General features: G+C 39.4%; 4 protein-coding genes across 4 annotated transcripts; 3 read left to right on the top strand and 1 right to left on the bottom strand.

Moving 5' to 3' along the window:
- The first annotated feature begins 170 nt into the window (after window positions 1-170).
- Window positions 171-8638, top strand: lsm12b (LSM12 homolog b). The gene is made up of 5 exons (XM_080872124.1): window positions 171-505; window positions 3131-3264; window positions 3909-4018; window positions 6319-6445; window positions 7978-8638. Exons 1-5 carry the CDS (start codon window positions 379-381, stop codon window positions 8068-8070), a joined length of 591 nt encoding a protein of 196 aa, XP_080728250.1. The 5' UTR covers window positions 171-378; the 3' UTR covers window positions 8071-8638.
- A 1207-nt stretch (window positions 8639-9845) lies between these two features.
- LOC308390805 (uncharacterized protein) lies at window positions 9846-14453 on the top strand (the record flags this gene model as incomplete). Its single annotated transcript, XM_080873092.1, has 2 exons — window positions 9846-10142; window positions 13206-14453. The coding sequence occupies 2 exons, from the start codon at window positions 9846-9848 to the stop codon at window positions 13974-13976; spliced, it is 1068 nt and encodes a 355-aa protein (XP_080729218.1). The 3' UTR covers window positions 13977-14453.
- A 222-nt stretch (window positions 14454-14675) lies between these two features.
- On the bottom strand, window positions 14676-19834 carry tmem101 (transmembrane protein 101). The gene is made up of 4 exons (XM_080873093.1): window positions 19659-19834; window positions 18908-19088; window positions 17855-18001; window positions 14676-16917 (listed from the first exon to the last, which is right to left on the bottom strand). The coding sequence occupies exons 1-4, from the start codon at window positions 19787-19789 to the stop codon at window positions 16609-16611; spliced, it is 768 nt and encodes a 255-aa protein (XP_080729219.1). The 5' UTR covers window positions 19790-19834; the 3' UTR covers window positions 14676-16608.
- A 2594-nt stretch (window positions 19835-22428) lies between these two features.
- gngt2b (guanine nucleotide binding protein (G protein), gamma transducing activity polypeptide 2b) lies at window positions 22429-23408 on the top strand. Its single transcript, XM_080873094.1, has 3 exons — window positions 22429-22600; window positions 22765-22853; window positions 22994-23408. Exons 2-3 carry the CDS (start codon window positions 22770-22772, stop codon window positions 23120-23122), a joined length of 213 nt encoding a protein of 70 aa, XP_080729220.1. The 5' UTR covers window positions 22429-22600; window positions 22765-22769; the 3' UTR covers window positions 23123-23408.
- Window positions 23409-24678: the final 1270 nt, after the last annotated feature.

Below are 24678 nucleotides of genomic sequence, written 5' to 3'. Positions count from 1 at the left end.
GCCTTCTCCCAGTACAAACACTTTGATATGTAGATGGAAATCTAAAGACAGCCCTTTATTTGATGTGTTACAATGAATTCCACAGTACTGCTCTACATCCGGTAGGGGGCGGGGCACATCGGAAGGCGGTTCAATGGGAAACAAAGCGACATCCTTCGTCGAAGAGAGAAGTTGTATTCGTAGTAGTTCTGCAGTTGAAGACCTTAGTTAGTGATTCAATGACACAACTTTACTTAAACTAGATTTGATTTGGCAGGAATTATAATTCATCACATTAGAAGAAACGATCGACGTACTTTTGTTACGCTCAGGTTTCGTCTCCATACGACATCGCGTCGCTTTACGTAAAGCAGGCGCTCCGGTTTCCTGGCGGAGAAGATGGCGGCTCCTGGACCCGGGGAGTATTTTAGCGTCGGGAGCCATGTCGCATGCGTCACATGCTTGGGCCAACGTCTGCAAGGAGAAGTTGTCGCGTTTGACTACCAGTCCAAGATGTTAACTCTGAGTATCCTTTTGTTTGTTTCGAGCTGCGGATGGAGGGGTTGCTGGCCTGCCTGGCTGCAAGGGCCTGTAGGGTAACCGAAATGTGGCAAATAGTGATCCGCGCAGGCGTAATTGGTGCTAGCAGAAGCACACACGTTTGCCCGTTTTATATATTTTCTTGTTTCGGATAGCACCTCATCTATCTTCTGTCTGTATAAGCCTTTAGTTGGGGTTGCCTGGTAATTTCTTGGCCTCTCGTTAGCCGCTCTAGCAGCGCATGTGTTTTGAATCCACTCATTGTATTGCCAGCCCTCAACATGGATCACTATCTGGCAACGAATCCTCGTAAGGCATCATGGCTGTGTGCTCTCAGCAGGCACAACCGTTGCTAGTTAGCGAGCTAACTGATACTGGGAGAGTCTCGCGTGTTGATGGTCCACATATTGACCTCACATGGTTGGTGGTGCCATCAGCCGGAGATGCTCACGATTATTTGTACAAGTTAGAGATTAAGTGGTTTCCGAGTCCACGCTACACAATCAGGGTGGTTTTAGCATGTTAGCATGCTAGATTTCGGTCAACCCCACACTGCAGCTACTGGCTAGCTCAATTAACGGGTTTGGCGTTCTCAAGCTTATCAGCTGGGCTGTAAATATTGTGTGATTGTGCCACAGTTCATTTTAACATGAGTCATTTGGGTGGGAGTAATAACTTACTTACTAACACTAGTTTGCTGGTGAACATGTCTACACCCATCAGTGTGAGTGAATGAGTGAGTGAGCGAATGTGCATCTTATCATGTTCCTTTATCTCTGATCATAGAGTTAATTGCACAGACTCGTGAGGTTATCGTGTAGTTGTCGTCATTGTGGCCAAACTTTGAGGTGATTAAATCAAATGAAGAGTGGGGAGCGCTTAGAGCTGATAGTCATGGTCTTTCTAAGTGTTAGTTTAACACTAAAAACACTTTGTGACGTTGTCTGAGCTGTAGAAACGCCTGGACACCTACTTTCAGCTCTACAATGTGTGATAATGACGTTATAAACGTGTAAGTGTGCTCAATAGCCATACAGGCATTGTATGTATTGTATGACTAATCGAGGTAATATGTTCACATGCTAAGTTTGAATGCAAGGCCTGTGTAAAATCAGATGACTTTTCTTATGTATTTATCGACTTTCAGACAGTCGTTTCCAATGTATTTATTGCAAGAATTCGGTTTATTCATCAACAGAAGTCATAACTTAAGTTTTATTTTTATTTTTTATGGATCAGTTTGCCAAAAAACATATACCGCTCAGTTAGATCTAATGTTCATAAATGGTGTGCCTTGGGATTTAGTGGGATCCATCTATTATTTATGCAGCTGCACTAGAACTTAATGAGTTGAATTTATATTTGCTAAATTAGCGAACTTCTAAGGTCCCAAAAGATGGTGAGGAAAACAGGACAGTGGATCACTGTATTTTGTGAACCAGAGAGTGGGCAATCCCCTGCCTATACAAAAGAGACTATCTGTGAATGACAGTATTATCTTTCAAGACAAGTTGACTAATCTTAACATTATTCCAAGACGGGATACTTAAACCCACACTCGATTTGAATTAGAGGCAGACAGTTTGTTGGAATATCTGTGGAGGGAAACTATATGGGAGTAGAACTTACTGCAAAGTGCAAAAGGGCTATTTTGCTACAGGCGTGCTATCATAAGTGTATAGTCAAAAGAAGAATTGATTGCATGGAGGATGTTCTATGCAGATGTGAATTCATGTGTGCCATGAAATGTTGGTTTGCTCTTAGGTGCACAAAACATTTGAAAACTGCTGCTGTGATATAGAACCCAGAGCGAAACAAAAATCTGACTAGTTCTTATGTTACGCTTGAGTTCCCAAGTCAGCAGTTTACTGTTTAAGTAAAATTTCCCGAGAGTTGTTATAACTAGTTACTGTACAGTGAGAGGAAACTTTATGTGTTATGACTTAAATAAATAACAAACAGGCAGTGTTAAAGCCCAAACAATGTGTGTATTTCCGGTCAGTCATAGAGCGAGCCAGCCCTGTATTAAGTAGCAATAATAATAACACTTTAGTAATGTAGCTCTTTTTGAGACTTTGTTACAATAAGCTTCACAATCAGTAATCAGCAAGAGAAGGTAAAATGGTAACAGCAGCAAGTAAACACTGAAAAACTTGGATAAACTTGATATGACGGGTAATAAATAAATCAATGCAGTAATAATAAATTAAAGTGGAGTGGTGATAAAGCAATTTCACTCGCTAAAAGCCGTTATGGTAAGTTGTAGATACTGGGTTTGCTGACCTCGTTATGGGTGCTTCGTGACTGTGGATCAGTACATGTTTTTTTTTTTTTTTGCAGTTTTTCCTCTCATAACACATTTTAGCCGTCTCCATTCATTCTTTCATTCATTCATAGATGCTACAGGTGGCAGCAATGCTTTCGGTAGTCCCATGCTGTAACTGGCACTACCTTTCACTGTCAGTGTTTGTCAGCCAGTGTTCTCTGAATAATGAGCTTCTCTGTGCAGAAAACCAATGTCCCAAGTTCTTCAAGGGGACAGATAATAGTCATTTTTGTTCTGTCATTCACTGTCACAAAGTTGTTTGCCTTGACCTAAGTGCCTTCAAAGAATGTGCTTCCTCCAGTGGTAAGCCAAACCTCAACGACGTCATCCTGATCAACTTAGCCTATGTTTCTGATGTGGACATTATAAATGACCGCACTGAGACTCCACCCCCTCTAGCATCACTGAATGTTAGCAAGGTAAGTCCAATAATTTATTTTCTTTTTATACCATTTATTGGTTTTTATGCCTCGGGTTACATCAAGTGTGGTGGGTGTCAGGCGCTGTTGGTGAATGGGCCAGGATATCTCCTAACTTTACAATGAGGATTGCCTGAATGCTCCAAAAATACTTGGCCCTCAGTGAAATACTGTATTCTTTTGGCCAAAATGCATTTGCCGTTTCGGCTGCGTTTTGAAGAGGCTGTGAAATGGGGCTGGCATTGTCAGTAGGTCTAGAAATAGACTTCTGAGGATTGAGACCCTGATTTGGAAAATTGGAACACAGCAGAAATAAAAGTCAGTGTTTATAGATTATTTCCCTCCCCCCACTTAAATAAAGTAAGCCCAAACTGAGGCCGTGAATAAATGGAGACATGTCGAGGGTGTTTAAATGCTGAGATATAAACACTGCCTCTGTAATCCTATGCGGGAAAGTGAAATGTACTTTTATATAAACCAAGTTCACTGCTGGAGTGCTGAACCTAAAATCACAATTGGAACCTGAAATTTAGTTTTTGCAGTTAAAAGAATAAGCTGTTCTTGTTTCAGACCAAATATTTGATGTGCCTAAAGAAAAAAAATTAAATAAAAAAATGCTGTGTGTTCTGTTTTAATCTTTACAGCTTGCCAATCGAGCACGGACAGAAAAAGAGGACAAGCTGTCCCAAGCCTATGCAATCAGTGCTGGGGTTTCTGTGGAGGGCCAACAGCTATTCCAGACTATTCACAAAACGTAAGAACTTTATGCTACTGTTCATTCACTTCACAGGTCAGATGGGGGTAAATGTTCACCTGATCGGGTCAAATTTCTCACTGCATACTATATGTATCATTGACCACTAATTTGTGAGTATTTTATGCCACTAGTGGCTTAAATCACTTAAAGATCTTCATCATTCAATCAAAATCAATGGAAGGACACTCACTGACCATCTTGAATCCTACAAAGAGATTATAACAACAAAGACTTTTAATGTCATGTCAAAAAGGGAAGTAAAATATTCAAAAGAAAACCCAACAGTTCAGCAGAATCATGCTGCTTATTTAGAAAACAGAAAGCAATGACATCATTTTTTTCCTTTTAAAAAAGCTGACTTTGAAAGTTTGAAATGTGAACTAATATAATTTTTTCTCTAGCCATGTTAAAAATGAAAAATTCACAGTGTACACATCTGTACATTGTGCAGATGTGTACACAACAGTGAAAACAAACCAGTGAACTTGCTGTTTGAAGAATTAGATTGAATTTTAAATACATAGATTTTTTTTTTTCTCCCATTGCCAAAACTTTCAGGGATTTTCTTGATAGTTTAATAACCTCACAGTTGCATCAGAGTGAAGCTCTTGCCAGCATTCAGATACAGTTATGACCGTATTTATTTGGACAGAATGGACAATGACAACTTTAATTTTAGCTACACTGAAACCTGCTTCAAGTTACATTTATACAACTGGTGTATAACTCTTGGCTTTCCCAAAAAGTTGATCCTGTTCATCTGGACTGGTTTTCAGCGGGAGAAACGTTTCATCACTCATCCAAGTGACTTCTTCAGTCTTAGCTGACTGCAGGTCTCCCCAACTTTATAAACAGTACATTTGCACAGTGACTGAAATACTAATGATCAAGGAACTGACCTCACAGCCCATTGTTCCTTCAGTGGGCTAGTTTCAGTCCTTCAGTTTCAGTCTGATCACAGTTTTTTATAAATTAAGCAGGTAAAAAGTCTGGTGATCATCGTGGCTTTAGAGTTTGGAAGCTGTTTCTGTGAATCTACGACATGTGATGAAAGGAGCTGTCAATGCAGGCCAGAATGACGTGTCTGAGAGATCATAGACTCTAGATTACAGTGCAGCAACTATTCCTGGCCATCATGCAGTGTTGGATGAAGTAACAGCAATGACTAGTTGTCTGTGGGCTCTTCACTTGTCTGAGTCCATAACGGTGTTTAATGCCCTGCTTTAGGCTGCAGAGTCAAATCTCGATCTTTGTAATTGTAATGGGGACAGATGGATGCTTTGCTGGGCTTGGCAATTTAAAAAAAAAAAAAAGAAGAAGAAGCCTGGAACAGTGGTAGGTGATGACAGGATCCTTTCTATAGTCAATAAGAAACACCCCCATCATATGTCCATCATAGAGAGAATACTCTGTGACAAGCTGCAAAATGGCGATCGTTGATCAGTCACAAGGTCAGGTTAGTGGGAAGAAGGAACAAAAAAAAGGGGGGGAAAGCCAGACCTGTTTAGGAACAGCAATATTTGGACAGTCAAATGCAGCTAGGTTGACTGGAAAGAGCTTTACAATGCAAATTGAAACTTACTGAGAATGCACTACAAAAACAAAGCGAAAGTTGTTGGAAGGCAGAGATGTTGAATTTCAACAATAACCTGATCTTAACCCACTCGAGCAAGAATTTCCTTCAGTTGTATGATAAAGGAAAAGGAATGCAAAGTATTAAACCCAGTCATTGATGTCTGAGATTTAGGAGTAAATCGGTTTCAATTTACTATAATCTGTAAATTGAAACCGAAATGTATTTTCATCTTGTTCCCTTTGAGCTGATTCATGAAGATGAATGCGCCTCTTGATAATTTAACTTTTACACTTTGTGACATGAAGGAATCAGGCTGAAGTTTCAGATATCTGATCCAGCCATGTTTTAGCCCTGAATCAGACTGTAATTGGATACCTGTCTGAGCCTTTTCCGTCTTCTTTAGTCAAAGGTCATATTTTGAATAAAATCTTTTTTGCAGCTCACATAGTTTTTGATTTAAAATGTTTTCAAAAACACAGGAGACCAGATGCCCCACAGAATTGTTCACTCAGAAACGTGAAACCTGTCCATTGTTGGCTCTGGTTTCACTTTCAGGTCGTTAACTCTCCGTATGACAAATGTGCTGCTTGTTTAACCTGCTTAAACTGGTTACCTTAGAAACAGAGCTATAGATGTCATAAACACTAGTATGAAATTTGCAGAAAGAAAACAAAAAAGCATTTTCAGCTGTGGCTAAAAGGTCGTTTTCTTTTCTTTACAGCATCAAAGACTGTAAATGGCAGGAGAAGAACATTATTGTGATGGACGACGTCATAATCTCACCGCCTTACCAGGTTGAGAACTGCAAAGGCAAAGAGGGAAGCGCTTTAAGTCATGTACGCAAAATAGTAAGTACTACTACACTTTCTATTTTCACATGTGTAACTGTTTATTACATGATGACTTTGTCTTCAGCTTTTGCTTTTACTTGATTGGGGGGGTTAGAGATGAGTGGCATTTTCAGACTTGATTTTTTTTTCCTCTTTTTTGTGTGTGAGCATGTGCTCATCTCCACATGCTTGCAAGTTTGGATTAATCTAATAAATCCGCAAATCCCTCGACCTCTGTTACTTCACCTTTGTCCGTGATGAGTGCCCCATATGCTTCATTTTTAACAACAGTTTTTTGAAGTTGTATGCAAATATGATCGCTGTGCTCTGTGTTGAATGTTCTGTTCTTGGTAGCATGCGTCACTAATTCCCTGAAGGCATATAATCGTTCTTATTGAATGAGTTCAGTTCCACTCTTAGCCTCTTCCTCGCTGACGATTTGATCGCTTTTCTAGGAAAATTCAAGCCTGTAAATCTGTGCTGTCTTGTTTTGGGCACAGACAGAAAACGGTGTAAATGGAAAGTGCAAATGTTCCCCCGATTAGACACTTTCCCCCCCACCCAACGCAGTGTAAGACTTCCACATTCAAGTGTATACAGTAGGTGTGTGTCTGTCACATAAAGCTGCTCAATCGTTACAAACTATTATCAGGATTATTTAGCACAGTCATTCGTAAACTTAAGAGTCTCATCTCGAAGGGGGATGACCAGTGAATAAGCTGCAGGTCAACTGCTGGAGGGAGGTGGGTGCAGACAGGGATGGGGACCTTGGAGCACCTGCATGGCAGCAACAGGGTGAGCGATGGAGAGCTTAAGCTGACTGCCAGCTGTTAGGCACCACAGAAAGCGAACTGTTGTGAGACACCCTGAGCAATCAAGAGAACCACTAATAGCACTTTACACAGGTTCATATATGGAGACTTTGTGAGTTTGACTTTCGGTAAAAAAAAAAAGTTAAAGGGGGGGGGTGTGTATCTCTGGCTTTCGGTCCTCTGTGCAGAAATCACGTGTATTTTTATGCCATGGAGCTGAGAGCAGCTTCTTAAATATGCCAGTCATTGGTGTTGCATTCGGTGGCCTCAGGCCTCATTCTCTAGTTTTTATACACCCATTCCCATCACACTCCAGAACTTGACAGACACTTTGTTGATGGGTACCAGATGGTCATGGCTAAACACGATTTGAATTGAGCAAGACCACATTCATTTAGCTATTAACTTTAGCTATGGTCCCAGTGAGGGGAACTTAAAGATAAGCATGTGTTTGGGGGGCCGTAACAGTAATTCGTCATAAGACTTGCTTTTTATATTTGGAAAATGTTTGAGCTTCTCGGAGCCGGTGACTTGTTTTGTTTCACGTCAGTTGTGACTCAATTTTGTTGTTATTCCTATCTTTGGTTTTTCCAGGCTGAAACAAGTTCAGATTTGTCTCGTTTCTGTCAATTTGGTGTCTCTATGTTCTATCTGTAAACCATAGCTGGTTCAAGTCTCACCATAGGAATTTTATCTATTAATAATGTTTTCTTTATTGTTTTTGCTTTACCCTCACAGGTTGAGAAACATTTTAGAGACGTGGAAAGTCAGAAGTCCATGCAACGTTCACAAGCACAGCAAACACAGAAGGACTCCACTTTATCTTCTTGAGTTGGCGGTGCGGGTCGGCCGGAGAAGGCGACGCGGGTGGTTTTGTTCCCACTGCCAGACAAAGTCGGCATTCCTTCTCCACAGTCGGAGACCACCAGGAGGAGCGTTGAGGGCCCTGGATCCCGAAGATCAAAATACCATTAAATGAAAAAGACAAAAAAAGAAAGAGGAAAGATTAAATCTTAAATTAGACTTTATAAAGAATAATTTAAACATGAACCATAAACCAACCATAGTTTCCTTAACTAACTTGTCTCATTCTGCCCCCACTCCTCCCCTCTTGTCCTTGAAGCCTTTTCTTTTTCCCGCCCTCCTTCCTTTGCCTTCAGTTCCATTTCAAAAAAGAGAAAACTAGAGCAGTCAGAAAGGCTTGTTAGCTTTATTTTCTGTCATTGTTTCCTTTCTTTTCTTTTTTTTTCTTTTTTTTTTTTTTTTTTTGCTGTATCCATGTTCTACTGTCTGTATTTTCTGTATTTTAAACAAAATGTGACTTGAAATGCCACACTTTAAAGGACATTTTCTAAAATAAAAGTAACAAAAATTCTGACTGTAATACCATAATTTTCAACGACTTTTTTGAGAGCAACTTGTTTTTGTTTTATGTTTTTTTTTTTTTTTTTTTTTTTTTAAATTGCCAGAGTGCTGTCTTTTTCTTGTCATAACCCTGATTTTATATGACATCCTCGGAATACATTTGGCTGCATTCCTGAGGAACCACTTCACTTGTGTCACGTGAACTCAGACTGACCATCAGCTGTCCTCAGTAAGGACGTTTTAATCAGATACGGGTTACACTCGGGTTTCACTTTCTGTCCTGTTTGGTAGCGTTGTAATCTGTGTAATTACAGGAAACTGACGCCATGTCTCTTTCAAATTAATTATTTAAATGTTTTAAGCCTCTGGGTTACTCTAAAGCTGGTTGATGACATTTGCCTCCATCCTGTGGGCAGCAACGAACTTCTCAGTAAATCAGTGTGAATTTTTAAATGAGTACCACTAATGGAGCTGCAGTTATGTGGAAAAAATGTTCTTTTTTTCCTTTTTCTGGGTGGAGGTATGGCTACATTTCAGGTAGGCTGATGGTTGTTGTTCAGTGATATCTTGTGGTTATCTTAATGAATTATTTCAACTCCAAAATGTCAGAAAAGTGTGAAAAATGCTCCCAAAGGTGAAGTCGATTTTATTTTATTTTTTTTATAGAAAGGTGTATTTTTAAAAAAATAACATTATACGTAATAGTCAATTTTTAATTTCTTTGGGGCAGTCTTTAAATATTGAATTGTTTTTGCTGACTGATCCTCGGTGCTTCCAATATAATGGTCCTGATGCTGAATGCTGTACTGAAGATTTACTTTTAAAGAGGCTTTTCCATTACATTACTACCAGTGCTACCTTTACCATAATAGAGATTATAAAAACTCATACAATCTTATGTAACATGTTGCTGAAATCACAGGGATGTGGGAGTTCTATGATGAAAAAGAGCTTAATATATCCATATAGAAGAGCAGATGTAAATCCTTACTTTAGGAAAGGATCCAAAATGGACCAAGTTTCCTGCCCTGATGTGGTGGTTATGTGATCATCTGTTTAAGCCATTAATCCCTCTCTAATCGGGAACCGTTCGATGTTTGCTCATGGAGAATTTGTTGAAATGACAGCGTTATCGTGCCCTTGCAACAAATTCTCTGGGTTTCTACATGTATTTCTCGGGGGGACTACAAGAGGGTAACCATGCCTTTCAGCAGGAGTGAGGTCACTCAGATTCCAGCAAGATGCCTGGCTTTGGCTGCACTATGCTGGCCACGATGTTCCTGCTCCCTCTCCTCCTGAATGCCGTGCTGGGCTTTAAACTGTGCCCCAGCCCCTGCTTGTGCTATGAATCTTCAGACCTGGTGGACTGCAGGTCTCGTGGGTTGACCCGGGTCCCATCCAGCATCTCCCACGGCACCTGGCTGCTGGATCTAAGTGCGAACAAGGTGACAGAGGTGCACACCAGGTCTTTCATAGGACTGTGGTCACTCAAGATCCTCCTCATGTCCAACAACAGCATCCATATTCTGCACCCACAGGTACGTCAGTAAGAGCTGGTTATTGTGTGTTTTCTGTGTTTGATATTTTAGTGCAGCTGTAGAAGTCTTTAGATTCTTACATCAAAGAAATAACCACACTTAAAAAGGAGTACTGCAATTTTCTAATTAATATTTTAACATGAACTGGTTATTGAAGTTCTCTTTCAAAGTCAGTATTTAGTGTCAGTTTGTAGTCTTAGCTGAGGTCTTAGGGGGTTATTATAAATTTAGATTGTGGGTGGATTTTGTCAGAGGCATATTTAAGAGGTTTAGAACTGATATTACAATGCGGACGGCACACAGTCATGCAGATGTCCTGAGCTCGATAAACAAATGCAGACATTTTTCCAGGACAACCAGCAAAGCAAATTTAACCAAACTGACAAAAGCTCTATATTTTATTTCTGCGAACTAAAATCCATCCTTTCAATCCTGAATGGTTTATCTAGTTCAGGGTTGCACAGGGCAGCTGGAGCTTATCTGAGTTATCACGTATTAAACCCGATGAGATGAGAGGCAGAGTATATCCTGGCCAAGTCTACGCTACCACAAGGAAATGAAGAAAAAAAAACCCGTTCACTCACATTAACATACAGCCAAGTTAGAATCAGCAAGTAACCTAACAAATGTGTTATCTACAAGAAACTTGCTTAGATTTTCAGTGGGGCATTAGTATATGCAGTACTGTGCAAAATTCACGAGCTGAAATTCGTTTCTTAATATGTTGCTAGGAAGATGGGAAACGAGTGCACTTTATTCGAGTGTGCACACATACATGGAAATGCAGTAAATAAGGTAAACAGAGTTTGTACAATTCTAACAAACTTGAGAAAGTCAAGATTTGGTAGGACCAGCTTTTAATCTTCTGCACCACCTAAACTTTCTCTATGCTTGCACTGGCAGTGTGTTTGGGATCAATGTCATGCTAAAAATTTAAGACACTTCCTAGATTATATTGCACAGTATGATGGTATTTTACTTTTCATCTCTAACCTCCACTGGCTACAATGCAAACCAGGAAAGAGCCTTCGCTGTGTTTTACAAATGGATGTAGACAGCCTTATTCTTTTCAGGGTCGCGGGGGGGCGCTGGAGCCTATCCCGGCTGTCATAGGGCGAGAGGCGCGGTACACCCTGGACAGGTCGCCAGTCTGTCGCAGACAACCATTCGCACTCACATTCACTCCCGCATTCACACCTACGGGCAATTTAGATGTTTTTCAATTAACCTATCCCCACAAAGTGCATGTCTTTGGCTTGTGGGAGGAAGCCGAAATACCCGGGGAGAACCCACGCAAACTCCACACAGAAAGACTCCCTTAACTGCTGTGAGGCAACAGTGCTAACCACCGTGCCGCCACCTCCATACATATTGATGACAATTTAAACCAAAAAAATTAAAACTTGGATTTGTCAGTCCGTAAGAGCTGTTGTCCTTGATTTTCAGTCCAGCTCTTGTGTGTTTTGGCATACCTCAACCTTTCCTCCATTTCCCTTCCTTAAGAATGGCTTCTTGACGTCCAATCTTCCACTGAGATCATTTTTAATGAGGCTGAAGGAACTGATGAATCACCAATTTCCTGTGCCAGGTCATTGCTGGACTTTTTTACTGGTTGTTTTTTTTTTTTTAAAGGAGATGACTGTCACACCATCTACTTATTCTTTTTGCCTCCACTTGTCCATTTTCCTCATTTTGCACACCATGCCAAGTTTTAAAGAACTAATTGGTCTTTGGAAATCACCATGTTGGTGCAAAATACAATTTCATGTCTTTCAAACTGTGTAAATTTTAACATTTTTCATAGTCTCAACAAAAGAAAGGGGAGCAAATGTGTTTTTGTCACCAGGCTGCAAATACCAAAGTGCCAAAAGATATTGTTTAAAAAATGGTTCTTTGCTAAATTGTCGATGTGTAGACACAACACTCTTTCAACTTGAACTCCCTTGATGCATTTTTTTTAATGTTTAATAATTAATAAGTCAGTGTTAAGTGTCTTAACAAACAAACATACTTCCAAAAATGATAAAAGGACACGGATGCGTGAAAAAGCAGCCAATGCCCAAAGATAACCTTGACTTTAGCACATCCATCCATTTTTGCTGCTCATCTGGTTTCGGGGGCAGCAGTCTAAGCAGAGAAACTCAGACTTCCCTTACCTCACTTACCGCCTCCAGCTCTTCTGGTAGGACAACAAGACGTTCCCAAGCTAGCCAAGAGACAGCAAGTCCCAGCAAGACTAGGACTTGCTGGGACTCTCTCCAGCAAGTCCTAGTCTGCCCCAAGGCCTCCTCCCAGTAGGACGTTCCCAGAATACCTCACCTAGGAGGTGTCCAAGAGGCATCCTAGTCAGACCACCTCATCTGGCTATTTTCGATGTGGAGGAAAAGCAGCTCTGCTACGAAGCCCTCTCAAATAACAGAGCTCCTCACCCTATATCTAAGGGAGAGCCCAGCTACTCTTTGGAGGAAGCTCATTTCTGCCGCTTGTATCCAAAACCAGAGCTCACGACCATAGGTGAGGGTTGACCAGTAAGTCAACAGCTTCACTACTATATAATATTTAACTCTTCCCCCCCCTCATAAAGACAACATTTGACCTCTCGTGTTCCCTTCATGACGAGTTTTGATACATCAGTTCATATCAGTAAAGATGTGGTTTGATGACCTCACTAACTTTTCATATCCACACCCGGTTATTTTCTTATACAAGGATGCATGAAATATAAAACAAACCACCAGTTCAGAAACATGGGTTAACTCTAGAAGATTATTTAAAGGGAAGAGTTAAAATTTCTATTTCTCCAATCAATTCAAAAATAAAATATTTCAATTAAACAGAGACAAAAAAAAAAAAAGTCTGCACAGCTTTGTTTGGGATTTTAGCTTGGCGGAAAAAACCCCTTAAATTTCCCTCTGGAACCGGTTTCCTGAGATGAGATGCAATATATATTTAAAAGTTGCTGTGAAAACACACCCGATAACTGACCACGTTTTAAGTTAAACCACAATTCAAACTCAGCTGATTTGAGTAACGTGTTGTTTCTAATTTCTTTTTCCATTTTAGTCTCTGTCATCCCTGCAGTTTCTGGAGAAGTTGGATTTGAGTTTTAACCGGCTGCGGTGGCTCCCTCAGGACTTCTCTCAGGGCCTATACTCCCTCCAGGAGCTCCGGCTGAGCAACAACCTGCTGCAGCACTTAGACTCCAAATCACTGGAAGACTGTGGCAGCTTGAGGAAACTGGACCTCAGTTACAACCACATCCGAGGACTGGACATCAAGGCTTTGAGCAGCCTGTCTCGACTGAGCTTCCTCAACATGGAGGGAAACAGGCTGAATGTTCTTAAAGATGGCCAGCTGAACAGGCAGCAAACCTTGGAGGTCCTGCTGCTCAACTACAACAACATCTCAAAGATTGAGGCCGAATCTCTGGCTCCCTTGCGAAGGCTCTCTCTGCTAGGTCTCAAGGGAAACCAGCTAGAGCACATAAGGTTCAAGACCTTCCTGAAGCTCCAGACAACCAGCACCTACCTTCAGATGTCCCTCAACCCCTGGATCTGTGACTGCGAGCTGCAGCGCATCTTCGGCAAGATCAACCATGTGCGACATCTGCACGTAGAGGACTACAAGGACATCATCTGTCACGCTCCTGCTCAGCTAGCTGGAAGTCTCCTGGCTTCGATGGACAGCCAGCTGTGTATAGCTGAGACTGCCTCAGTGCTCGTCATCACCATCACCGTGATGCTCGCTGTGATTGGTGCTCTGGTAAAAGCGGAGCGCAACCGTAAGAACAAACAAGCCTCAAGTGAAGCAGAGTCCCAGGGACAAGAAAAGTGATACTTTTTACTCATTTACAGGAACTCTAGGACTAATATGTGACCTGATTCTGGATGCTGAGCAGCAGACAAGTACAAATTATCACATTCTATTCTGTTTCAATGCTCTTTAAAGCTTTTTATACTTATGAAGCAGGCACTGTAGGAAAAAGGAGAGAAATCAAAGTGGAAATGGCTCATGTAGTAGCATAGTAAACAATCCAAATTTACCCATATGTTCTGGGTAACATGAACATTAAGTGTCATCTTGTATACTTGCCTAAAGAACTTTTTAATGAGACGCAAACTTTGTCTTAATCTACAGATTACAGCAAAAGAGCGCGAGTAGGGCCTAGAGAAAAGCCTGAGCACTATTCCGGTGCGTGTAGGACTCATTCAACATCAGGCTACCTCCGAACATTTTTGAAATTCCCTTTACTGGTCTTACGACACAGCCACATCTCAACCCCTTTGAAAACTGGTTGGTCTCCAGTACCTGATCTATCCTTTTTGTCATTGACCTTTTTTAAATGAGCTAAAACATGTAACATGTTCCATATGGGATGTGACACTATGGTCATATTACACTGGTTTTATTGTTGATGGAATATGAAATATTGTATGAAGAAATCTTTATTTTAGCAATGGTGGCCAAACCTATTGCAAAAGTTCATAGCAAACCACAAAACAAAACAAAACAGACTGACCAGTCTGGCAGGTTGGAAGTGATTCAGTGAGATTAGTAAAAACATAAAACCAACATATGACTAAAAAAAATTATTGAAGTCATTAATGGAATAAATGGAAGCTCAAAGGTGAATCTTCTTTAGCTAAGTATAAAAACACATTCAGGTGTTTTCTTTGTGTTGAACTACATGTTGGTTTAGACACTGACACAAGCCACACATTAAATATAAATCCTCCAAAAAGGCTTTATGCATATTTAATCACTCATCCTGGTAATTATGCCTCCTAAACACACTGCACAGTCTTGGACATGAAGGATCTGTTACATTCAGCCTTTCTTCCTTGTTAACTGAATGTTGAGCCAAATTGGGCACATCATAGAAAACAAACTGCAACTTTCAGTAAAATGAAGTGACTTGAATACCCATGTAACGAAACAGTTATTTCATATAAAATGTAAGCAGTTAAAAAGTATTACAGCTGTAGACATATAAAAGACGGACTGGGTCTAAAAAGTGAAGCCAATTGAGTTTGTAAATTTCGGAAGGAGAATAATGAGTACACTTATTTGTTAAGGCTTATGATTGACAACCCATTAAACAATGAGAGTGCTGTTTCATAGTCAGACCTGCTGCTTCTAATAACACAATGGTGAAGGTAAAAACGCGTATCTGGAAGCTTTAAAGCCAGCGGGAGACATCACATTGCCAAGCCCACCTTTTACACCATCTATGATGTCAGACAGGACTACCCATTGAAAGACTGCTTTAAACATGGTGTTTATTCCCAATAGGCCAGCATAGTCATTCCACTTCAAAAGCAATATCACATAAGACGTGCAACAAATTAAAGGAAAAACCTGAACCTTTGACCCTTCCCCTACAGTGAGGGGTGGGAGTTAATTAAACTTTTTATAGGAGTTCTAAATTGGCTGCAGGTGTGAGTGGCATACCCCGCCCCTCGCTCTCACCCAAAGTCAGCTATGACAGGATCCAGTTCCAACCTCTGGTTGGTGGTTAAGAAAGACAGCTGTATGTATGTACGTACAGGAGAGCTGATGTTTTAAGTTGGCGCTCTGCAAAAACCAAATCACAAAATTAGTGAATAATCTCTTAGGTTAAAGCTGTTTATTACAGAGACAGCTGGACTGAAGCTGTTCTGGCTCAGCATGTTGCTAAGCACAGATTGGCAATTAATCAAATTATACTTTCAGTTATCATTTTGGCCTTTTCTCGGATTGGTCTCACTGCTGTGTGGTATTTTGCACAGTACTGCTGGTTGTGGAAGAATTTATCTAAAATGATGCTTTTGTTGACAACTAAGATAAGAACCACCTAGGATAATGCATCTCAACTTTTCTTCAGGTCAAGAAGGACTTTGGAATTAAGTCAAATTTAAATTCTGTTACAAACATGGCTTCTAACAATTACAAAAACAAGGTAATGGACATAAAACTATTTGTTTGTGTTGTTCCTTTGCAGCCGTGCACTTTCATCCCTCTCTAAAACCCCAATCAAGCTGTTGCTTCATGATGGCTTTTTCCTTTAATTTGTCACCCAGCAATTTTTCCCTTTTTTAAAATCACGTATTTAAACCATCCACTGTAAATAGTGATTGAAATCATTAAGACCTCTTTTAAAAGTTCCCAGTAGGCTTGTAGTAATAACACTCCCTGTCAAGCTTCAGAGCATATCAGAAACAAAAATGTAAACATAAATCCAAATAAATTATTAACATTTAAAAAGCAAGGTTGTGTTTTTTCTTTTTCCTTGCAAAAGCAAAGTTACAAACTGGATAATCGACGCCGCTTACATCCAACCGTCTCAGCAGTGACTGTTTTTAATCCTGAGGCGTCATCGAGTGACGGCAGCTTTGAGTACAGAGTTGGGCCACGATGAAAAGGCCAACGACATCTTCCTCTGGTGCACACACCTTGGTCTGTAAAAGCTGTCTGAGTGTGTGACTGTTCAGCCATCAGTGGCTAGGATCAGTACAGCGGCGAAGATGCCCACATTATGACCTATCAGCTTCATCTGGTTCCAGAACTCCACCTTCCGAGTGTGGTGCCAGTAACCAATGTTACCATCGATGAGCAAGATAATAAGAGGAAGGATGGTGGCCAGGATCTGAGCGGCCAGGCGGATGTAGCAGCCGGAGAGGAAGGCCAGAGCCAGGATGCCAAACACCACCTCCAGCAGCATCAGAGTGACCTCTCCCCCAACGATGTGGTTCAGATAGACCTGCCTGTCCTCTTTGCTGTGCTGGAGGGAGTAAACCTAGTGGGGAGAAAATAGCACTGCAGTATTTGAACTAAAAACAAGGTCTGATCAATAAAATGTTACTCAGAAATTTATGGAATATTATTATTATTTCATATAAATGATTATCTGGTTTGTAGAAATTAATTACAAGTAGCTAATTTCATGTTATTTGATCACAGAAAGAATTCTGGTCAGACTCTGAATCTAATTTAATAAAACAGATCAATTCAAAAATGACCAGTATGCACAGTTTTGTATAAGCAGGACTAAAAAGATATACACTTAGTTTATAAAGACACTAGGGAAAATAAGGAACATCTTATATTTAAAACCTATTTAGTTCACAATGGCATTGAGTGAAAATAACAAAACCTCACACTTAACAATCTAGGTCTGGGTCGTTGTGGCAGCTGTCTAAGCCAAGATTCCCACACTTGCTTCTCCCAGCCAACTCCTTCAGCTCTCCTGGGAGGACACCAAGATTTCCCTAACAAGCTAAGAGACATTATCTCTCCAGTGTGTCTTAGGTCTGCCCTGGGGTCTCCTCCTAGTAGGACATGCCCAAAACACCTCACCTAGAAGATATCCTAGTCAAAAACCTGAACGACATCAACTCATCGCCTTAGAGACACTGATGTCTCCTCGTAGTGTCTCATGAACAAGTCAAGACACCTTTCAGAAAGAGCTCATTTCCACTGCTTGTATCCACAATCTTATTTCTTTAGTCACTACCCACAGCTCATGAACAGGTAAGGTAAGGAAAGGAAAGTAGATTGCTAAATAAACTGCTTTGCTTTCACACTCAGCCTCTCCCTCACTGAACACACTCCATGTGTCAATCTCCTGCTACACTCTCCCATACTTGTGAGCAAGACCTGGAGATTCCTAATCTCCCCAAAGTGGACTATAGCCCAACTAGCTCTAAAATCTATAGAAGTGAAATGTGTCTTACCATGCAAATGAGATAGACTCCCAGAAAAACTTGTCCAGTAGACTGCAGGGATCTGCTGCGAGGTTTCTGTCTGTATACTTCCCCTGCGCCGCTGGCCAGAATCAGAAAGCCTCCAATAATGGCCAGCGCTCTGGAGTACATTCGCACCTGTAGTGAAAAAGATTCAAGCTGTCACAATCTGAGGCAAGTTCCTACCACAGTTGCTCTGATAAAGCAATCTACTCTGACTTGTAGTGGTGGCCCAGATCCAATTTCACCGCCATGTGTGACACAGATCCACTTTTGATTAATAGCTCAAAGACTGATCCGGGCCATTGTTTGATTTAGTAGAAGTTTAACCTCCATCAGTGGTCAAAAAATGAAATTTATTACATTCAATGAGTATCAGACATAAACAAATATGTGCTCAAAAGTATTAGAGTTCATGTGTAGTGCAAAAAGACAACCCAAAAATAAACATCTCGAAGAACATATTACTGCATGTTCACACCATGCATGTTATATATTATCACTTCAGACTGGTGTCAGATATTACATTAAATAAAATCTGGCAGGCAATGGTGACGCAGAAGATCTGCTATGGCAAATACTATAGGGAGCAGCCAAAAGATTATTCAGAGGGTCCTCATAGGTTTTATTCATAGACAGGATTCTTCAGAAAGTGGGAGAACCAGCAGAATCCCGTCTCCAGTCTCTCCACAGAAAGAGACAATGATACAGTCATAACAAAAAAGAAAAATTTGGGTTTTCAAGTATTCTCTATCACAGACTAATTTATTCCTTTTCAAACCAAACTGTTCCATTTCACCAATCTTCTGAACTATTTTTATCCACTCAGTGTTTGTTAGAGATTGCTTATTTAAACACTTATTAGTTATTGCTGTTCTACTTTTAGTTAACAATATAAATATAACAAAAAGCTGTCTTTTTTTCTTTTTAGCTCAGGTAGCATATTCACTAAATAACACTAAAATCAAAGTTAATCTGTTTAGCTGACAATTTAACTTATATCTGTGAACAGAACTGACTTTTCTATCAAAGGACGTCACTCACCTTAAGCCATTCCCCATAATACACCTGCTCTCCAACGTATGATGCGTAAGTACTGATGGCAAGCTGTACGGCAGCAGCCAAAGCAAACCACCGTCTCTTCACCCCAAATGACATGAAGCTGGCACAGATCACCGCAGCGCCCATGTCCACATACAGGTACGGTATGTGGATATCTGGCTTCCTGTAGATTGTTGGGAATTAAAAGCGTGTCAGTGGGTCAGTTTTACCCCGCCTCAGAATAAAATTTTGTGTTACGTTATAGATTTACACTTATATTTATACATTTTCCGTGAAGCAGCTGTAATTACAGGATGGTTCAAAGGGGTGTGGTTGTCCACCATAGACTGAAAAATACACACCCAGTATCAACACTGAAACGACGACCAAGAAAGAAAATTACAGCCTACCCTATCTAAAATTACAGACGAGGCCAAATATAACACGGCTTCTTAATTTAAACCACTTCTTCAGCCCATCAACTTTCGGCATGGGAGTAATTTCTGCAATTCAACTCACATTAGCTAGCAAGCACATTCCCACATTTAAGATAAAAGAAAAAAGGTTGCTTCGTGTAACTTTATCCTTTAAACTCAACCTTTTCAGCCATAACAATTTTCAGCTAATACTTCTCCAATAACATGTTTTAATATTTAGACTATTTTTTCCCTCAAAGTTTGACTCGATCTTAAAGTAGCAGGTTGTTAGCGCGTCAGCTAACTTGAGCTAGCTCTCTCGTTCTTTCTTTATTTACCTTTTCGAGTCCGCTCGTTCAGCAAAGAGCATCAGCATGCTGAAGCAGTTCCAAAATCCAAACCGGGTCAAAATAAACGCCCCCACTTGGCTTAGAAACCTCAACATCTGCTTCCTACTGGGACCCGCCATCGTTGCTGCTGCACATCTAATCGCCAGCGATACAGTATTGGATACATCATTAACTTCCGGGTAACAATATGTTCACGTGTCGAACTAAAAGCATATTTTTCAGCTATTATTTTGAAAATATTTTTTTCCTGTCTTCCTATTGGCTGATGTGACAAACAGGTGGGTTGGGCCACCGGTGTGGCCCAATCACTGCACTGCCGGGACAAAAGCTATTCGACAGCTCCATCTGCAGGAAATGATTCGTAATTACAGAAAGGTTTAGAGGTCATGAGAGGAAATGATAGTTGACCTCCATTGCTCTAAATAGAAAAGGCTTGGATATCTTTCTCCAATTAAAAAAGATCGTCTTTTAATATTGATTCATTTTTAGTGAATTCATTAAGGCATTCATTAATTTTTCTTCAATAAAACAAGAAAGATTAGGCGACTTAACGTCAAGTCATCTAGTATCCCTTAACAATAACTATGCAAAAATATTTGTAAATATTTTCTTTTCTTTTCTTTTTATTTTAAAACTGAATTTGTATACACCCCCAAAAAGCTTGTATTTAATAGATTAACGCTGTTGCTTAAAAGCATTAAGTTTTATGTTGTATAGTTGTATAGTTTACACATATTAACTTTTTATATTCAAAATATAAAAGCAAATATTTAGTGCGAGTCTTACTAAAATATTTATTTATATATAATACAGTAAATATTCTATATAACCTCTTTGGCTCTGATAAAAGCCTCAGTAATTTATATTGTCAATTTATCAGGCCCTGTTGCATCTTAAAGACTTCATAGTATCATATTATCCTAATAAAGCATTTGCTCTAATACTCTAATACTGCTCTAATACTGTAGGGTCAGTAGCTTACAATATAAAGTGCCAGGAGGTAACTGCTGTTGTAAATTGTGCTACATAAATAAACTGAATTGAATATTTTTTGTTTTTACTCTTGATTGTTTATTGTACTAAGGTAGCCAAAATCAAAAATTAAAATATCTTTAAACTTGATTCTGGTTTCATTCAATTACAATTTTTTTTTTAAACTTGATACTTAATTTCCAACTTATAATTCATGTATTTTTTGTGTAACTGTGGAATATAAATTGGCAGTTTGTTAAAACTCTTCCAATCCCATATAAATGCTATGAACACACCAGTGACGGTCCTGCTCATTAACAAGTGTTCATAACAAAAGAAATATTCAAAAAACAATAAAATAAATTGTCAAAGCCACCAGTGACAATAACAAATACCTGTAAATGACATTTAGCACAGCTGTTTTGCAGTAAAAATGAACTCAAGGTGGGGAAAAAGCCTCTTCACAATGAAAAGGAGTGTTTCTGCTCTGCTGCTAATCCACAGTGAGGTTAATCTTGAGTAAATGAGACTAACCCAGATTCTGATAATGGCTTAGTGTGAGTCCTACTGAAGGTTTAGTGGAGGCCAATTAGCTTTCCATGTCTGTCAGATGTCAGTTGGAGGTGATGGGAACAAAGCGGTGAAAATGTTAATGCTTCCAGATTGAGTGACGGCAGCTAAATGCTATCACTTTAAATGAAATGAATGGCTTTCAGTTAATGTTCAATGTGTTGTTTTAATAAATTAATAAAGTACTGCCAATACAAAGCTGAAAATAAACCCACATTTGAACAAAAATGCTTTACTCACCAAAACATATTCTACAGAAACAGCAAGATCAGAAACCCTTCCTTATTGTTTTATGATGATCAGCAATCTCACCCACCTTTGTATTTATTTTCACTTCTGTAACTTATTTCCAAAGTAAAACTATTGTCAGTACTTTAACTGAATTAACACTAATGATAACAGAAATATGCAAATATCCACACATTCTTCACTGAAGCAATGCAGATAAGTGAACAAAAAACATATTACTTTTTTCTTGTACTTTCTCTGAAGGACATTTCTAACAGCTATTTTTGTGCAAAGCTAACAAGTGATGCCACTAACTGTACTTCTGTCAAAAGCATGTCTTTGCTTTGCACTTGTGTGTACTGCGTATGTTTTTTTGCCCTTTTTTCTATACATCTCTCTTCTCTCTACATTTCTCTATGAATCATGCAGATAAGCACAGATGATAGATAAACCAATAAGAAGCCTTTTTATTCCTGCTATTTTGTTTTAAATCACTTTGATGTCAGAAAAGCATGCAGTGATGTAAACATAATCAATAACTTTCCTCAAACGAGTTAAAACTGAACTAATGAGTCTGTCATGAATATGTATTGAATAATGATTCTGTAATAACTTCACAGATTCCACCATGGTCTATTTTGCAAGATCGACCTTAAGTATATCTGCAATGAGTCTGTGGTACCACAACTCTGTGCACTGTATTGTTATTCCCAACTACCTGAAATCACAACTATCAGTTTAAACAAACAATAGTTTTGGGTAAAACCTCTTTGGGGGACAGACCACATGTATCTCAGAGCATATCCTCTGCAAAGGATCTGCTGTTCCCAACTCTATCATTTCTATGTCCATATCTCACTTTCTCCAGCATGGCGTCAACAAATTGAAAGGATCTGTGTTCCCTTGCCTTCCTCCTTCCTGTTTAGGGGTCACAGCTCCTGATTGTTTAATCTCATCATGAGGGATTGGTGACATCAGGCCCAATCCTGTGCCGACCTCATCCAAAAGCCAGCACCGGGGATCAGCTGGGATGAAGAGCAGTGGGGCAGCACAGATCAGTCAGTGAGCAGAAGCGATCGGACTACAGTGAGGCACACAGTTGATGAGCTCTTAGGGGCCAGCACATTTCTCTGACTGTTGGGGACCCCGCCATTCAACAGGTAACGACACTGTTTCTTTTTTTGAAATCTTTTTTTAAAATTGAGGATTTAAACATAACTTTGACCATTAGAAAAATCTAAAGACATTACGATAGTTAGTAAAGTACACTTTTTCAATCTGTTGTGACATTTAACATATTTTGATCTGTAATTTCTTCTCACAGCCAGGATGGCTCGGGATATGTCAGATAAGGAAATCTTGAAAATGGAGCTAGACCAGTTGAAGAAGGAAGTTAGCACACCTAGGACACCAGTAAGTGCCTCTTCTTTTAGTACAATTAGCTTTAACTTTATCCACCAAAGCCTTTTGTAAACATTTAATTAAGATTAATTTTAAATGACTTGTGCGACTTCCCTGATCTTCTTTGTTTTCATCTTTCCGATAATTAACAGGTGAATGCAAACTGTACAGACACAATTGCTTTTGTGGAGGGACTGGCCCCGAATGATCCGCTGATTAAGGGTGTTCCCGATGACAAGAACCCTTACAAGGGAGACAAGGGCGGCTGCATAATAACATAGCACATAGAAATCCAAGGAAAAGTCACACAGTTTTTTATGAGAGTTGGTTGCATTGCTGTGATATTCCTGTAGCCTTTGTGGATAAAATGTACAGTAGAAAGAAAACTGAAATCTGTAATGGATAATTCCATCACTGGATTTCTGTATGCACCTGTGGATATTCTTTGTCAATTTATAATTAAATCCAAATAGCTGTGCAAAGCTTCAACCTGACGTAGCTGTTCTTGTTATTGAAAAGACATAACACATGTGATTTTTTTGAGCTCCTACTGTACTTTAATCTCATTTTATCACACTGGTTAATATTAAATAGTGATAACTACTCACTGATTTGCGTCCAATATCCCTGACTGTAAGTCAACATCTCACCCATGTTACTGTACAGAAGGGGGTCAAAGTCCCAAGAGAGTCAGTACTACTAATCGGATTTCTTTGCTGAGGTAGAGTCAGTCACATGGGTCTGTTGACACGGAGCCGCTTCCTGTATCAAAGTCTTTAAGCTTATTCCACACTTCATCCTGACTTCCATTTTGAGCTCTCCATCCAATTAGTGACGCTTTCAGTGCTGGCATCAGGAAATACAATTAAAGAACTCAACATCTGAGTCATCAAAGAACTCAACATCTACCTGTCAAATAGCTTTTTAAAGAGGTTTAATTTTTTCAATATTGTAAGAATATTATAATAACACAAAAGATAGATGATGGGGCTGCTGGGTACAGATTACAAATCAGAGTATAGAGACAGAAACTAAAACAAAATACAAAAAATGAGCAAAAAAGGATTTTTGAAACATAACCTATAAATATATATAATTATCACATAATTTACCAGTAAATAGTAAACAAATTATTGCATGATGACTTGTTTATATAAGTGTTATTATAAAGAATAAGTAAGATCAAAAGATCAAAAGAAGAATCACTTTTAAATGCACCAATTGTGAGTCTAATAAAGTTTTCGTTGTAATTTTAGTGTAATGTAAAATGGGAGAGTGAAAGCATTTTGAAAAGCCTCAACATTGCTGAACATCAAGTACACAGGTGTGGGGTAACCTGAGTTTTTCTGCCTATTATCAAACCAATCAGTCACTCCCTGCTTGGCTGGGTCTCAACTAATAATCAAAACTGTTTAGTATTTTCAGTCTACAAACAGAGAAATCAACAGGTCAGCACGAGTGGAACCAAATCCAAATAAAACTGATAAACACTTAGATAATGTATAAAATAGGGGCATAGCTTCTCAGTCTAAAATGTGAAACCTATGCAAAAGTGCCATAAACCCGTTTTCTTTCTAATGGCCAGTAGGGGGTAAATCTGGCACTTTAAGACAAGTAGACTTATTTTTTCAAGTCTAGTCAAGTCTGGTTAAACAGCCCTAGACTGCCATGCTCTCTGATCTCAGTTAATACTTTTCTGATGAGTTTATGGTCTGAATCTGTACTTACTAAAGACAATATGATATTTATTTGTAAATTTTTGTCACCTTTAATGTCCAGATGGACACTAAATCAGGGTGTACTCATGACTGTATAAGCGTCAGTTTTACTTTCACTT

The sequence above is a fragment of the Rhamphochromis sp. 'chilingali' genome (assembly GCF_963969265.1).
Source record: "Rhamphochromis sp. 'chilingali' genome assembly, chromosome: 22".
In the NCBI taxonomy this organism is placed as follows: domain Eukaryota; kingdom Metazoa; phylum Chordata; class Actinopteri; order Cichliformes; family Cichlidae; genus Rhamphochromis; species Rhamphochromis sp. 'chilingali'.
This window is presented reverse-complemented; position numbering and strand designations above follow the sequence as displayed.